Source organism: Gallus gallus, chromosome 25 (genome assembly GCF_016699485.2).
Source record: "Gallus gallus isolate bGalGal1 chromosome 25, bGalGal1.mat.broiler.GRCg7b, whole genome shotgun sequence".
NCBI lineage: Eukaryota > Metazoa > Chordata > Aves > Galliformes > Phasianidae > Gallus > Gallus gallus.
In genome coordinates this window covers 748,102-763,026 of record NC_052556.1, presented here as the reverse complement: position 1 = coordinate 763,026, position 14,925 = coordinate 748,102, and the positions used below count along the sequence as shown (strand labels likewise).

The following is a 14,925-nucleotide window of genomic DNA, read 5'->3' as shown; positions in this document are numbered from 1 at the left end:
ACCAATCTGACCCCACACCAGTCTGACCCCACACCAGTCTGACCCCACACCAATCTGACCCCACACCAGTCTGACCCCACACCAGTCTGACCCCACACCAATCTGACCCCACACCATTCTGACTCAGCACCATTCTGACTCACTCAGCACCGACCTCCCGCTGCTCTTTGGAAGTGCTGCATCCCACTGTGCCACTGAGGGTCACAAAAAGGTCACCAGTGGTGACAAAAGGGTCACCGGTGCCAACAAAAGGGTGACGTGCGCCGAAGATGGTCACAAGTGGCAACCAAAGGGTCACCAATGCCAACCAAAGGGTCTCCAGTGCCAATGAGGGTCACAGAAAGGTCACCAATGCCAACCAAAGGGTCACCAGTGCCAATGAGGGTCACAGAAAGGTCACAAGTGGCAATCAAAGGGTCACCAATGCCAACCAAAGGGTCTCCAGTGCTAACAGTGGTCACCAGTGCCAATGAGGGTCACCAATGCCAACCAAAGGGTCACCAGTGCCAATGAGGGTCACAAAAAGGTCATCAGTGCCAATGAGGGTCACCAGTGCCAACCAAAGGGTCTCCAGTGCCAACAACGGTCACCAGTGCCAATGTGGGACACAAAAAGGTCTGCCAAAGGGTCACCAATGCCAATGAGGGTCATCAATGCCAACCAGGCGGTCTCCAGTGCCAATGAGGGTCACAAAAAGGTCACAAGTGGCAACCAAAGGGTCACCAATGCCAACCAGGGGGTCATCAGTGCCAATGAGGGTCACAAAAAGGTCACAAGTGGCAACCAAAGGGTCACCAGTGCCAATGAGGGTCACAAAAAAGTCACAAGTGCCAATGAGGGTCACCAATGCCAACCAAAGGGTCTCCAGTGCCGACAATGGTCACCAGTGCCAATGAGGGTCACCAGTGCCAACCAAAGGGTCTCCAGTGCCAACAACGGTCACCAGTGCCAATGTGGGACACAAAAAGGTCTGCCAAAAGGGTCACCAATGCCAACCAAAGGGTCACCACTGCCAACCAGGGGGTCTCCAGTGCCCCTAAGAGTCACCAGTGCCAATGAGGGTCACAAAAAAGCTCACCAGTGCCAACCAAAGGGTGATGTGTGCCAACAATGGTCACCAGTGTTAATCTGGGTCACAAAAAGGTCTGACAAAAGGGTCACCAATGCCAACCAAAGGGTCACCAATGCCAACCAAAGGGTCACCGATGCCAACCAAAGGGTCACCGATGCCAACTAAAGGGTCACCGATGCCAACCAAAGGGTCACCGATGGCAGCCAAAGGGTCACCAATGCCAACCAAAGGGTCACCGATGCCAACTAAAGGGTCACCGATGCCAACCAAAGGGTCACCAATGGCAGCCAAAGGGTCTCCAGTGCCAACAACGGTCACAAGTGCCAATGAGGGTCACGAAGAGGACTGACCAAAGGGTCACCAACGCCAACCAGAGGGTCTCCAGTGTCAGTGAGGGTCACAGGTGTTGATGAAAGGGTGTGCTGATGATGGTCACAGGTGCCAATCTGGGCCACGAAAAGGTCTGACAAAAGGGTCACCGATGCCAACCAAAGGGTCACCAGTGCCAATGAGGGTCACAAAAAGGTCACAAGTGGCAACAAAAGCTCACCAATGCCAACCAAAGGGTCTCCAGTGCTAACAGTGGTCACCAGTGCCAATGAGGGTCACCAATGGCAGCCAAAGGGTCACCAATGGCAGCCAAAGGGTCTCCAGTGCCAACAACGGTCACAAGTGCCAATGAGGGTCACAAAGAGGACTGACCAGAGGGTCACAAGTGCCAACCAAAGGGTCACCGATGCCAACCAAAGGGTCACCAATGCCAACTGAAGGGTCACCGATGCCAACCAAAGGGTCACCAATGCCAATTAAAGGGTCACCGATGCCAACCAAAGGGTCACCGATGCCAACCAAAGGGTCACCGATGCCAACCAAAGGGTCTCCAGCACCCATAACATCCACCAGTGCCAACGAGGGTCACGAAAAGCCGACAAGTGCCGACAAAAGGGCCACAGGAACCGCCGGGGGTCACAGCTGTAACCAGAGAGCGCAGAGACCGCAGAGGAGGAGGAGGAGGAGGACGGGGAAGGACGGAGGAGCGCGCGGGCAGCCCTGCCCGGCCTGGAAGATGTGCAGCTTCTCCACGTCGGGCAGGAAATCCCTGGCGTCCTCCAGCGCCCCGCGAGCCGCCATGGTGAAGTTGGCGTCTCCGGATGTGGCCACGTCGAATACGCACGACTGGAAATAGACGTCCTCCACCGGCAGGGTGGCTTTGCAGAGCGCCCGCGCCGCCTGAGCCGCCGCCCGGCTGCGCACGCTGCGGGAGATGCGTTGGCCTCGGGGACAGCCGGCCACGCACAGCTGCAGGTCCTGCTCCGCCGTGAAGGCGCGGGTCACCTCCTCGGCAGCGCGGATGGAGAAGGAGAGCTGCCGGGCAGCCTGGCGCACCGCGATGGTGGTGCCGATGTACGGAGCGCGGATCTCCACGTGGCGCCCCGGGCTGCGCTCGCGGATGTGCAGCGCGCCCCCCCCGGGCCGATCGCCCCCCGTCACGGAGCCGTCCTCGAAGGCTGCGGGCACGTTGTCCAGCTCGGCGCGGTACACCTTCTGCTCCGTGCACTCCTTCATGTGCTTGAAGATGATGGTGAGCTGCGGGGGCACGGCGGCTCTCAGCACCCGCGACCCCCCCCCGGGTCTCCCCCCACCCTGCGTCGCTCGGCTCTGCGTCCCCGCATCCCCCCCCCCTCCCCGCGCACGGCCGTTGCTGCTCCCACTCACTCTTATGGAGAAGAAATTCTTCCCAACCCGCCCACCCCCGGGCACAGCGAGGCCCCCCCAGCCCCACATCGCCCCCCTGTAGGCTGCGTGACCCCCAACCTCCAGGGATGGGGCACCCACAGTTCCGTGTGGAGGATCCCCTCCCTTCCCTTCCCTTCCCTCCCCTCCCCTCCCCTCCTCTCCCCTCCCCTCCCCGCCCCGCCCCACCCCACCCCACCCCATCTCACCCACACTCCCCTCTTTTGGTTCAAAGCCATTCCCCTCCCCACCCCCCCATCAGGGACCCCATAAAGCACTGTGACCCCCCCCCCCCAGAGACCCTCACGACACATCAGATACTGATGGGAAACCAAGGACCCCATTGGGTGCCAAGGACCCCAAGGAGGGGACAGAGACACCCAAAAGGTGTCGGGGTCCCCAGGAGCTGCCAGAAACCCCATAGGGTACCAAGGACCCCCTAAGAATCTCTGATACATTATGGGGATCTCTGGAACCCCAGAAGGGCCCATGCTACATTATGGGGTCCCTGGCACCCTATAGGGTTTCTGACCCCTCCTGGTGACCCCTGTCTCATTATGGGATACCTGAAACTCCTGGGGACCTCTTATTCATTATGGGGTCTATGGCACTCTATGGGATTCCTGGCCACTCCCAGTGACTCCCCTGACTCATTATGGGGTCCCTGACACTCTATGGGGTCCGATGCACCTATGGGATCCCTGACCCCATCTGGTGACCCCCGATACACTGTGGGGTCCCTGCAACCCTCTGGGGGACTCCAGGCACACTGTGGGGTCCCAGGAACCCTATGGGATCCCTGACACCTCTGGGGACCCCTGACACATTTTGGGGTCCCTGGCACTCTGTAGGATTCCTGGCTCCTCCTGGGGACTTCCTGGCACATTATGGGGTTCCAAGCACTCTATGGGGTCCCAAACACCTATGAGATCCCTGACCCCTCCAGGTGACCCCTGACACACTGTGGGGTCCCTGTCACCCTATGGGGGTCCCTGGCCCCTCCAGGTGACCCTGTGACTTATAATGGCATCTCTGGCATCTCTGGGGACCCCGGCACATTCTGGGGTCCCTGTCCCTCTGTAGGATCCCTGGCCCCTCCTGCTGTCCCCCAATACATTATGGGTTCCCTGCCCCTCCAGGTGACCCCTGACACATTTTGGGGTCCCTGGCCCTCTGTAGGATCCCTGGCCCCTCCTGCTGTCCCCCAATACATTATGGGTTCCCTGCCCCTCCAGGGGACCCCTGACATGTTTTGGGGTCCCTGGCCCTCTGTAGGATCCCTGGCCCCTCCTGCTGTCCCCCAATACATTATGGGTTCCCTGGCCCCTCCAGGGGACCCCTGACACATTTTGGGGTCCCTGGCCCTCTGTAGGATCCCTGGCCCCTCCTGCTGCCCCCCAATACATTATGGCCCCTCCAGGGGACCCCTGACCGTGACGACTGTGGTGCTCAGAGATACGACTGAGCAGAGGGTTGTTAGAGTTGGGGTACTGCGGTTATGCTGCGCTCGGACTCGATGGTCCTGGGGGTCCTTTCCAACCTGAGCCATTCTATGATTCTACTCTATGATTCCACGACACACCATGGGTCCATGGGACCCCTGATGCACTGTGGGTCCACGGGACCCCTGACGCACTGTGGGTCCACGGGACCCCTGACACACTGTGGGTCCCTGGCACTGATGGGTTCCCCGACCCCCCCTGCTGCCCCCGGATCCACTATGGTTTCCCCATCCCCTCCGTGGGACCCCTGACACGCAGTGGGTCCCTGGCACTGATGGGTTCCCTGACCCCCCCTGCTGCCCCCAGATCCACTATGGTTTCCCCATCCCCTCCATGGGACCCCTGACAGATGATGGGTCCCTGGCACCGATGGCTTCCCCGACCCCCCCTGCTGCCCCCGGATCCACTATGGTTTCCCCATCCCCTCCATGGGACCCCTGAGAGATGATGGGTCCCCAGCACCGATAGGGTCCCCGACCCCCCCTGCTGCCCCCAGATCCACTATGGTTTCCCCATCCCCTCCGTGGGACCCCTGACAGATGATGGGTCCCTGGCACCAATGGATTCCCCGACCCCCCCTGCTGCCCCCAGATCCACTATGGTTTCCCCGTCCCCTCCATGGGACCCCTGACAGATGATGGGTCCCTGGCACCGATAGGGTCCCCGACCCCTCCTGCTGCCCCCAGATCCACTATGGTTTCCCCGTCCCCTCCACGGGACCCCTGACAGATGATGGGTCCCTGGCACCTATAGGGTCCCCGACCCCTCCTGCTGCCCCCAGATCCACTATGGTTTCCCCATCCCCTCCACGGGACCCCTGACAGATGATGGGTCCCTGGCACCAATAGGGTCCCCGACCCCTCCTGCTGCCCCCAGATCCACTATGGTTTCCCCATCCCCTCCACGGGACCCCTGACAGATGATGGGTCCCTGGCACCAATAGGGTCCCCGACCCCTCCTGCTGCCCCCAGATCCACTATGGTTTCCCTGTCCCCTCTGTGGGACCCCTGACAGATGATGGGTCCCTGGCACCGATGGGTTCCCCGACCCCCCCTGCTGCCCCCGGGTCCACTATGGTTTCCCCATCCCCTCCACGGGACCCCTGACAGATGATGGGTCCCCGGCACCGATAGGGTCCCTGACCCCTCCTGCTGCCCCCAGATCCACTATGGTTTCCCCGTCCCCTCTGTGGGACCCCTGACACGCTGTGGGTCCCTGGCACCGATGGGGTCCCGGACCCCTCCTGCTGCCCCCAGATCCACTATGGTTTCCCCATCCCCTCCACGGGACCCCTGACAGATGATGGGTCCCTGGCACCGATAGGGTCCCCGACCCCTCCTGCTGCCCCCAGATCCACTATGGTTTCCCCGTCCCCTCCACGGGACCCCTGACGCACTGTGGGTCCCCGGCACCGATAGGGTCCCCGACCCCTCCTGCTGCCCCCCAGATCCACTATGGTTTCCCCATCCCCTCCACGGGACACCTGACAGATGATGGGTCCCTGGCACCGATGGCTTCCCTGACCCCCCCTGCTGCTCCTGGATCCACTATGGTTTCCCCGTCCCCTCCGTGGGACCCCTGACAGATGATGGGTCCCCAGCACCGATGGGGTCCCCGACCCCTCCTGCTGCCCCCAGATCCACTATGGTTTCCCCGTCCCCTCCGTGGGACCCCTGACACGCTGTGGGTCCCTGGCACCGATGGGGTCCCGGACCCCTCCTGCTGCCCCCTGGGTCCACTATGCTTTCCCTGTCCCCTCCACGGGACCCCTGACAGATGATGGGTCCCTGGCACCAATAGGGTCCCCGACCCCCCCTGCTGCCCCCAGATCCACTATGGTTTCCCCGTCCCCTCCACGGGACCCCTGACAGATGATGGATCCCCGGCACCGATGGGGTCCCGGACCCCTCCTGCCCCCCACAGGCGCACACCTTGCTGGTGACGGTGGCGTTGGAGCCCTCGGCCACGGGCGCGCTGGTGGCTTGCACAAAGAGGTACTCGTTGTCCAGCAGAGGCCAGGCTCCCTCCACCCGACACGTGTGGAAGTCATCGTGGAACGTCCGCACGTGGGGGTCCCCGAAGGCGGCGCAGTGCCGGTAGCGCGGAGGGCGGCCATGTTTGGAGCGGAACGTCTTCTCGTAGTCGCACATCTCCGAAGCTGGGAAGCTTTGGTGATCCGGAGCCGGCGGCCGCGGCCGGGGGGGTGAGGTGGGGCCGTCCTTGGAGCAGTTGTGTTGGATCATCAGGTCCTCGATGCCGTGCACGGCCGAGTGGAAGGCCAGGTCGCCGCGGCAGGTGCGCGCCGTGCGCCGCGTGCAGTGCGAGTAGGAGCGCAGCGCTGTGCAGTAGGCGGAGGCGCGGGCGGCACCGCGCAGGTTGAGCGTGGCTGCCACGAAGTCGGAGTTGCAGCGCAGGATCTTGCACTGGGAAGACACTGGGAGGGGGTGGGGGGTGATGGGGGGGAGTGGGGGGGGTGGGAAGGAGGGGTTGTGGGATGGGGTGGGGTGGGATAGGAGACGGGATGGGAGGTGGGATGGGATGGGGTGGGGTGGGGTGGGGTGGGGTGGGATGGGATGGGATGGGATGGGATGGGATGGGATTGGAAAGAGGGGTTATGGGATGGGATAAGAGATGGGATGGGATATTGATGGGATGGGATGGGATGGGATGGGATGGGATGGGATGGGGTGGGATGGGATGTGATAGGAGATGGGATGTGATGGGATAGGAGACGGGATGGAGTTGGCATGGGATGGTGTGGGGTGGGATGGGTTGGGGTGGGGTGGGGTGGGATGGGATGGGATTGGAAGGAGGGGTTATGGGATGGGATAAGAGATGGGATGGTGATGGGATGGTGGTGGGATGGTGGTGGGATGGGATGGGATGTGATGGCATGGCATGGCATGGGAAGGAGGGGTTATAGGATGAGATAGGAGATGGGATAGTGATGGGATGGGATGGGATAGGAGATGGGATGGGGTGGGATGGGATGGGATGGGATTGGAAGGAGGGGTTATGGGATGGGATAGGAGATGGGATGGTGATGGGATGGGATGGGATGGTGGTGGGATGGGATGGGATGGGATGGGACGGGACACAATGGGATGAGAAGAAGGGGTTATGGGATGGGATGGGATAGGAGGTGGGGGGGGAGATGAGGTGGGATGGTGGTGGGATGAGATGGGATGGGAAGGAGGGGTTGTGGGGTGGGATAGGAAATGGGATAGGATGGAAAGTGGGATGGGATGGGAGATGAGATGGGATGAGATGGGATGGGATGGGAAATGAGATGGGATGGGAGATGGGATGAGATGGGATGGGATGGGAAATGAGATGGGATGGGAGATGAGATGGGATGGGAGGTGAGATGGGATGAGATGGGATGGGATGGGAAATGAGATGGGATGGGAAATGAGATGGGATGGGAGATGAGATGGGGCAGCCAGTAGAGCACCTCCCATTGCTCAGCCCACACTGAACGTTGCAAAGGAGCCGTTTCTCCCCACATAAGCAAACCCAGAGGCCGGGTTCCATCACAGCTTTCTATGTGCCCAGCACTGCTGGCTGCGCCCCAACACAGAGGGCAGTCTGGGGGTGTTGTGGAGCCCCAGAGCTGCCTGGGAGCAGCAGGGCTGTGGGAGCAGCGCTCTGACCCTGCAGTGCAGCTCTGCGTGAGATCCTTCACCCCGAGGGGACGGATGGACCCTGAGCTTTGTCAGGTAGGGTCTGATCTGTGCCTTACCCTTCCTGCCTTATCTTTGGAGATAACGGATCTGCAGGGCTGTGGGGGTGCCCTGTCCCCCCCCGCTCCCCCCCCCACCAACCACACAGGGGCAGTGGGGTGATGCTGGGGGCGTTCCGCTCCCATCCCCTCCCTGGTGCTGCGGGTGCCCCTCTGGTAGGTGCGGGTGCAGCCGTGGTCCACGTGGCTCCTTACCATGCCTGCAGCAGAGCAGGAGGAGGAGGAGGAGAGCCTGGAGGAAGAGGCCGTGCTCCAACTGCGCCGGGCTCTTACTGCAGCTGGCTTTCCCCATTGCAATCCATGCAGAGCCGGGGGTTGCTCACCCTCTGGCCCGGCCTGACTTCATCCAGCTGCAAACCTGGGAGTGGGGAAGAAGGGGGTCTGAGCGGTGCGGTGTCTGCAAGGCTGGGAGCTGCGTGCACAGAGCTGCAGGTACGGAACTGCATGCACAGAGCTGCGGGTGCAGAGCTGCAGGCGTAGAACTGCATGCACAGAGCTGCGGGTGCAGAGTTGCGGGTGCAGAACAGCATGCACAGAGCTGCAGGTGCACAACTGCGGGTGTAGAACTGGGGGTGCAGAGCTGTGAGTGCAGAGCTGCATGCACAGAGCTGCATGCACAGAGCTGCAGGTGCAGAGCTGCATGCATGGAGCTGCAGGTGTAGATCTGCATGCGCAGAGCTGCGGTACAGAACTGCATGCACAGAGCTGCAGGTGTAGGACTGCATGCACAGGGCTGTGGGTGCAGAACTGCAGGTGCAGAACTGCGGGTGCAGAGCTGTGAGTGCAGAGCTGCATGCAAAGAGCTGCATGTGCAGAGCTGCGGGCACAGAGCTGCGGGTGCAGAGCTGCATGCACGGAGCTGCAGGTGTAGATCTGCATGCACAGAGCTGCAGTACAGAACTGCATGCACAGAGATGCAGGTGTAGGACTGCATGCACAGAGCTGCAGGTGCACAACTGCGGGTGTAGAACTGGGGGTGCAGAGCTGTGAGTGCAGAGCTGCATGCAAAGAGCTGCGGGTGCAGAGCTGCATGCACAGAGCTGCTGTACAGAGCTGCATGCACAGGGCTGCGGGTGCACAACTGCAGGTGTAGAACTGTGGGTGCAGAGCTGTGAGTGCAGAGCTGCATGCACAGAGCTGCATGCACAGAGCTGCGGGTGCAGAGCTGCAGGTACAAAGCTGGGGGTGCAGAGCTGTAGGCACAGAGCTGCTGCTCTCAGCCCCACTGCCGCCCTCCCCACAGCTCTGCAGCAATGGGGACCCCCCAACTCTGACAGCTGGGGGGGGTCCCTGGGGGTCCTTGGGGGTCCCTGGGGGGTATCGGTTTGCAGGGACTAGTTGGCCCTTTTTGGCCACCGAACTGAAAGCAAAGCAAAGCAAAGCAAAGCAGAGCAAAGCAGAGCAATGCAAAGCAAAGCAAAGCAAAGCAGAGCAGAGCAAAGCAAAGCAAAGCAAAGCAAAGCAAAGCAATGCAAAGCAAAGCAGAGCAGAGCAGAGCAAAGCAAAGCAAAGCAAAGCAAAGCAAAGCAAAGCAAAGCAAAGCAAAGCAAAGCAAAGCAAAGCAAAGCAGACCCCACAGCCATTCAGGGCTTTGTGGGTTCGCGGCTCTGTAGGGTCAGCCCTTGTGCTGCTCTGACCTGCAGCCAATGGGAAGGGGGGGTCTCCCAGCCCGGGGGTGTGTGGGAGCACTGAGCGTCCTTCCCGGGGTCATATGGGATCCCAGGGTTATATGGGATCAGAGTCCTTCCCAGGGTCATATGGGATCAGAGCATCCTTCCCAGGGTCATATGGGATCCCAGGGTTATATGGGATCAGAGTCCTTCCCAGGGTTATATGGGATCAGAGAGTCCTTCCCAGGGTCATATGGGATCAGAGCGTCCTTTCCAGGGTCATATGGGATCAGAGTCCTTCCCAGGGTCATATGGGATCCCAGGTTATATGGGATCAGAGTCCTTCCCAGGGTTATATGGGATCAGAGCGTCCTTTCCAGGGTCATATGGCTTCCCAGGGTTATATGGGATCAGAGCGTCCTTTCCAGGGTCATATGGCTTCCCAGGGTTATATGGGATCAGAGCATCCTTCCCAGGGTCATATGGAATCAGAGCATCCTTCCCAGGGTTATATGGGGTCCCCACATCCTTCCCGGGGTTATATGGGATCAGAGCATCCTCTCCAGGGTTATATGGGATCCCTGCACCCAGGGGCTGCTGAGTGTCCTTCCCGGGGTTATATGGAATTGGAATATCTTCCTCAGGTTTATATGGGATCCCCACATCTCTCCCAGGGTTATATGGAATCCGAGCATCCTTCCCAGGGTTTTGCAGGATCGGAGCATCCATCCTGGGGTTATATGGGACCCCCACATCCTTCCAGGTGCTATATGGCATCTCTGTGTCCTTCCTGGGGTTATATGGGATCTGAGTGTCCTTCCTGGGGTTGTATAGTATCTGTGTCCTTCCTGGGGTTATATGGGATCTGAGTGTCCTTCCTGGGGTTATATAGGTTCTCTGTGTCCTTCCTGGGGTTATATGGGATCTGAGTGTCCTTCCTGGGGTTATATAGGTTCTCTGTGTCCTTCCTGGGGTTACATGGGATCTGAGTGTCCTTCCTGGGGTTGTATAGGTTCTCTGTGTCCTTCCTGGGGTTATATGGGATCTGAGTGTCCTTCCTGGGGTTACATAGGATCTCTGCATCGTTCCTGGGGTTATATGGGATTTGAGTGTCCCTCCTGGGGTTACATAGGATCTCTGCATCGTTCCTGGGGTTATATGGGATCTGAGTGTCCTTCCTGGGGTTATATGGGATCTGAGTGTCCTTCCTGGGGTTATATGGGATCCCAATATCCTTCCTGGGGTTATACGGGATCCCAATATCCTTCCCAGGTTTATACAGGATCCAGAGGCCCCCCTTTCCAGGCAGCAGTGGGACAGAGGGGTGGTGGGGCTGTGGGGCAGTGGGGCGGTGGGGCGGTGGGGCGGTGGGGCGGTGGGGCAGTGGGGCGGTGGGGCGGTGGGGCAGTGGGGCGGTGGGGCCATATCCCATTGCAGCACTCAGCTGAGGGCCACCCACGGCTGCAGTGTGGGGCTGTGCTGAGCCCAGCAGTGCCGGGAGGGGGGCGGCAGCACTACCAGCCCTGCGGGGCCTCAGTGCCGCTCCATGGGCTGCAGGCAGGGCAGGTGGGCTCCCACCATTGGGGTACCCCTGGGGGTGCCCCCCCCCCCCCCCCCAATCCCTGCCCCCCGCGTCAGCCCCACTCACCCGTCAGCCCCCGTCGGCACCCCCGCTCTCCTCGTCCTCGTCACCCCAAATGACGACCGTGGCGCTCTGTGGGGCCGGCGGCCAAACCCAGGGGGACTGTGGGGAGCGGACCCCCCCCCGCCCCCCCCCCCCTCCTCCTCCTCCTCCTGCTACCTTTGCTCCGTCCTCCCCCCGCTGCGGGACGGGTGTTGAAATAGATCTGCCTAAATTTAGCCGGGGGGGCACGCGGGCGTGCGGGGCGAGCGGCACGAGGAAGAGGAGGGAGCTCCGGCTGGGGGGGGGTCTTCATCCCTTCCTCACTCTACACCGACATGTATCCCTATGGGGGAGGGAATCCCTATGGGAAGGGGCCGTGTTCCCCCCCTTAACCCCCCCCCCCAAGGATCTCCTGTGCTTGTTTTGGTCGGAGCTCCCCCCGTCGTGGCGCAGTTGGGAGCGGAGAGCGAAGGTCGCCGGTGTCAGTGGGGCCGATGGCCGCCAGGTTGGGTGGGCGACCCCGAAATCCCACCTGTGGGGCACACGGCCCTATGGGGTGGTGCTCCTCTCTCGGTGCCCGTGGGGGTCCTGCAGCACCGGGTGGGCCATGTGGGGTCCCCCATGCTTGGGGATCTCCAGGGCTGGGCAATCCGTTTGGGGTCTCTGTTTCTTGGGGCTCCTCCTACACTGGGTGCTCCATTTGGGGTCTCCGATTCTTGGGGCTCCTCCAGCACTGGGTGCTCCATTTGGGGTCTCTGTTTCTTGGGGCTCCTCCAGCACTGGGTGCTCCATTTGGGGTCTCTGTTTCTTGGGGGTCCTCCTACACTGGGTGCTCCATTTGGGGTCTCTGTTTCTTGGGGCTCCTCCTACACTGGGTGCTCCATTTGGGGTCTCCGATTCTTGGGGCTCCTCCAGCACTGGGTGCTCCATTTGGGGTCTCTGGTTCTTGGGGCTCCTTCAGCACTGGGTGCTCCATTTGGGGTCTCTGGTTCTTGGGGCTCCTCCTACACTGGGTGCTCCATTTGGGGTCTCTGGTTCTTGGGGTTTCTCCAGCTCTGGATGGGCCACGTGGAGTCGCCGTTGCTTGGGGTTCACCAGGGCCAGGTTCTCCATTTGGGGTCTCCCATTTTTGGGGCTCCTCCAGCACTGGGTGCTCCATTTGGGGTCTCTGGCTCCTGGGGCTCCTCCAGCACTGGATGGTCCATTTGGGGCCTCTGGTTCTTGGGGTTGTCCAGGGCCAGGTGCTCCATGTGGGGTCTCTGATTCTTGAGGCTTCTCCAACAACCGGTGCTCCATTTGGGTTCCCTGGTGCTTGGGGCGATTCATTTGGGGTCTCTGGTTTTATTAGGGCATCTCCAGCTCTGGGAACTCCATTTGGGATCTACTGTTCTTGGGGCTCCTCAAACACCGGATGCTCCATTTGGGGTCTCCATGCTTGGGGTTCTCCAAGCCCAGATACTCCATTTGGGGTCTCTGGTTCTTAAGGCTTCTCCAGCTCTGGGAACTCCATTTGGGGTCCCCAGTTCTTAGGGTTCTCTGGAGCCGGGTCTCAGGTTCTTGGGGCTCCCCCAGCACTGGATGGTCCATTTGGGGTCCTCAGTGTTGGGGTTCTCTGGGGTCACGTGCTGCATGTGGGGCCTTTGGGGCTGGGGGTGGGATCCGATCCCTTTGTGCTGTGGTGCCATTGAGTTTGTGCTGACCAAACCCATCCCACAGTGCTCCTCCCATGGGATCGCTCACCCCAAGGCTGATTTGGGGTTTCATCCAAGGAGGGATGAACCCCAGCTCGGATTCACATCCTGATGGGAATCCCACGGAGAGGAGGGGGTCTGACATCCTGATCCGATGCCCGTCCATTTGGAGTGCACGGAGCCTCTCTTCCCACCACTTCTGTGCCCACCACCCCATACTGAGGGACATCAGAGAGCAGACAAAGACAACACCCCACACACAGCGTGGCTCTGTGCCACCTGTGGGGCGTCCCACCCACTGTGGGGGGCGCCGATGGGTGACGTGGGGCCGGGCAGGTGGGAATTCCCATGGGAACGGTGCCTGGACACTGGGAACGCCCTATGGGGGTCGGCACCCCAAAGAGCCCACGCTCACCCTACAGCGCACCCCACATCGTGCCCCACAGCCACTGGGGCCAGCCGGGCTCCCAGGGCTGAGCATCGTCCCGGTGCTCGTGGGGGGGATCTGTTGCTATGGGGTGGAGCTGCTGCTGGGGGTGGTGGGGATCCGTCGTCTGCTTTGGGGTCGGTGTCAGCTCCGTGGAGGGGACACTTTTCCTTCCCTCCCGTGGGAAAGACATTCCCATCCATTGCATTCCCCTCCCCACCGCCAAACCCCAAACCTCTGCAGGAGACCGCGGTGCGACCCCCACCCGAAGCTCTGCCCGTCCCCTGGCAATGGGATGGAGGTTCCTTTGGGTTCCAACGAGAGCCCACCCGAAGCGCAGCCCCTACCCCGGCGCTGAGTCGTGGGTCCCTCTGTGTTCCGGCATGGAATGGTTCTGCCGTGGGATCGGTGTGGAGGGCGAACAGCTGAGCTGTGCTCAGCCCCATCCGTCACCGGGAGAGAGGAGGGCTGAAGGCGATGCTTTAAAAATAGCTGGCGGGATTTTCGATCCCGAAAACCGAATTCCAGCGGGGAGGGAAAGGAGAGGGAGGGAGAGGTGAGGGTTTCTGAATGGCACCTGTTGGTGAGCCCCAAATCCCCAGTGGGAGCAACCCCAGAGAGGGTCCCAACCCCAATAGAGGTGCCCAACCCCAGAGGGGGTCCCAATCCCAATAGAGGTGTCCAAAACCAATGAGGGTCCCAACCTGAATGAAGGTCCCAACCCCAATAGAGGTGCCCAACACCAAAGAGGGTCCCAATCCCAATAGAGGTGCCCAATCCCAATAGAGGTGCCCAACCCCAATGAGGGTCCCAACCTCAATGAAGGTCCCAACCCCAATAGAGGTGCCCAAGCCCAATGAGGGTCCCAACCTCAATGAAGGTCCCAACCTCAATGAAGGTCCCAACCCCAATAGAGGTGCCCAACTCCAGAGAGGGTCCCAACCCCAATAGAGGTGCCCAACCCCAGAGAGGATCCCAACCTCAATGAAGGTTCCAACCCCAATAGAGGTGCCCAACCCCAATGAGGGTCCCAACCTCAATGAAGGTCCCAACCCCAATAGAGGTGCCCAACACCAAAGAGGGTCCCAATCCCAATAGAGGTGCCCAATCCCAATAGAGGTGCCCAACCCCAATGAGGGTCCCAACCTCAATGAAGGTCCCAACTCCAATAGAGGTGCCCAAAACCAATGAGGGTCCCAACCCCAGTAGAGGTGCCCAACCCCAGAGAGGGTCCCAACCCCAATAGAGGTGCCCAACCCCAATGAGGGTTCCAACCTCAATGAAGGTCCCAACCCCAATAGAGGTGCCCAACCCCAATGAGGGTCCCAACCTCAATGAAGGTCCCAACCCCAATAGAGGTGCCCAACCCCAGAGAGGGTCCCAACCTCAATGAAGGTTCCAACCCTAATAGAGGTGCCCAACCCCAATGAGGGTCCCAACCTCAATGAAGGTCCCAACCCCAATAGAGGTGCCCAACCCCAATGAGGGTCCCAACCTCAATGAAGGTCCCAACCCCAATAGAG

At 60.7% G+C, this 14,925-nt stretch overlaps 2 protein-coding genes across 5 annotated transcripts; one reads left to right on the top strand and one right to left on the bottom strand.

The window, feature by feature from the left end:
* The first annotated feature begins 300 nt into the window (after positions 1-300).
* Positions 301-1,642, top strand: LOC121107554. The gene is made up of 2 exons (XM_040652485.2): positions 301-370; positions 462-1,642. Exons 1-2 carry the CDS (start codon positions 301-303, stop codon positions 1,235-1,237), a joined length of 846 nt encoding a protein of 281 aa, XP_040508419.1. The 3' UTR covers positions 1,238-1,642.
* A 241-nt stretch (positions 1,643-1,883) lies between these two features.
* LOC101751669 (hemojuvelin-like) lies at positions 1,884-13,792 on the bottom strand. 4 transcript variants are annotated; one of them, XM_046903959.1, is made up of 4 exons: positions 13,668-13,792; positions 8,246-8,408; positions 6,240-6,742; positions 1,884-2,659 (listed from the first exon to the last, which is right to left on the bottom strand). In XM_046903959.1, exons 2-4 carry the CDS (start codon positions 8,340-8,342, stop codon positions 2,039-2,041), a joined length of 1,221 nt encoding a protein of 406 aa, XP_046759915.1. In that variant the 5' UTR covers positions 8,343-8,408; positions 13,668-13,792; the 3' UTR covers positions 1,884-2,038. The 4 variants fall into 4 exon arrangements, with proteins under 4 accessions (XP_046759915.1, XP_046759914.1, XP_046759916.1 ...); XM_046903958.1 differs by having other exon boundaries at positions 13,750-13,792; XM_046903960.1 differs by lacking the exon at positions 13,668-13,792 and adding an exon at positions 11,462-12,130.
* Positions 13,793-14,925: the final 1,133 nt, after the last annotated feature.

Excerpts from the sequence above, each read along its gene's own strand:
- LOC121107554 (XM_040652485.2), top strand. The coding sequence starts at position 301 with ATGCCAACCAAAGGGTCTCCAGTGCCAATGAGGGTCACAGAAAGGTCA. Across the intron at positions 371-461 it reads AATGCCAACCAAAGGGTCAC|CAGTGCCAATGAGGGTCACC; the intron begins CAGTGCCAATGA and ends AACAGTGGTCAC.
- LOC101751669 (XM_046903959.1), bottom strand. The coding sequence starts at position 8,342 with ATGGGGAAAGCCAGCTGCAGTAAGAGCCCGGCGCAGTTGGAGCACGGC. Across the intron at positions 6,743-8,245 it reads CCTGCTCTGCTGCAGGCATG|TGTCTTCCCAGTGCAAGATC; the intron begins GTAAGGAGCCAC and ends ACCCCCTCCCAG. Across the intron at positions 2,660-6,239 it reads ACGCCACCGTCACCAGCAAG|CTCACCATCATCTTCAAGCA; the intron begins GTGTGCGCCTGT and ends GTGCCCCCGCAG.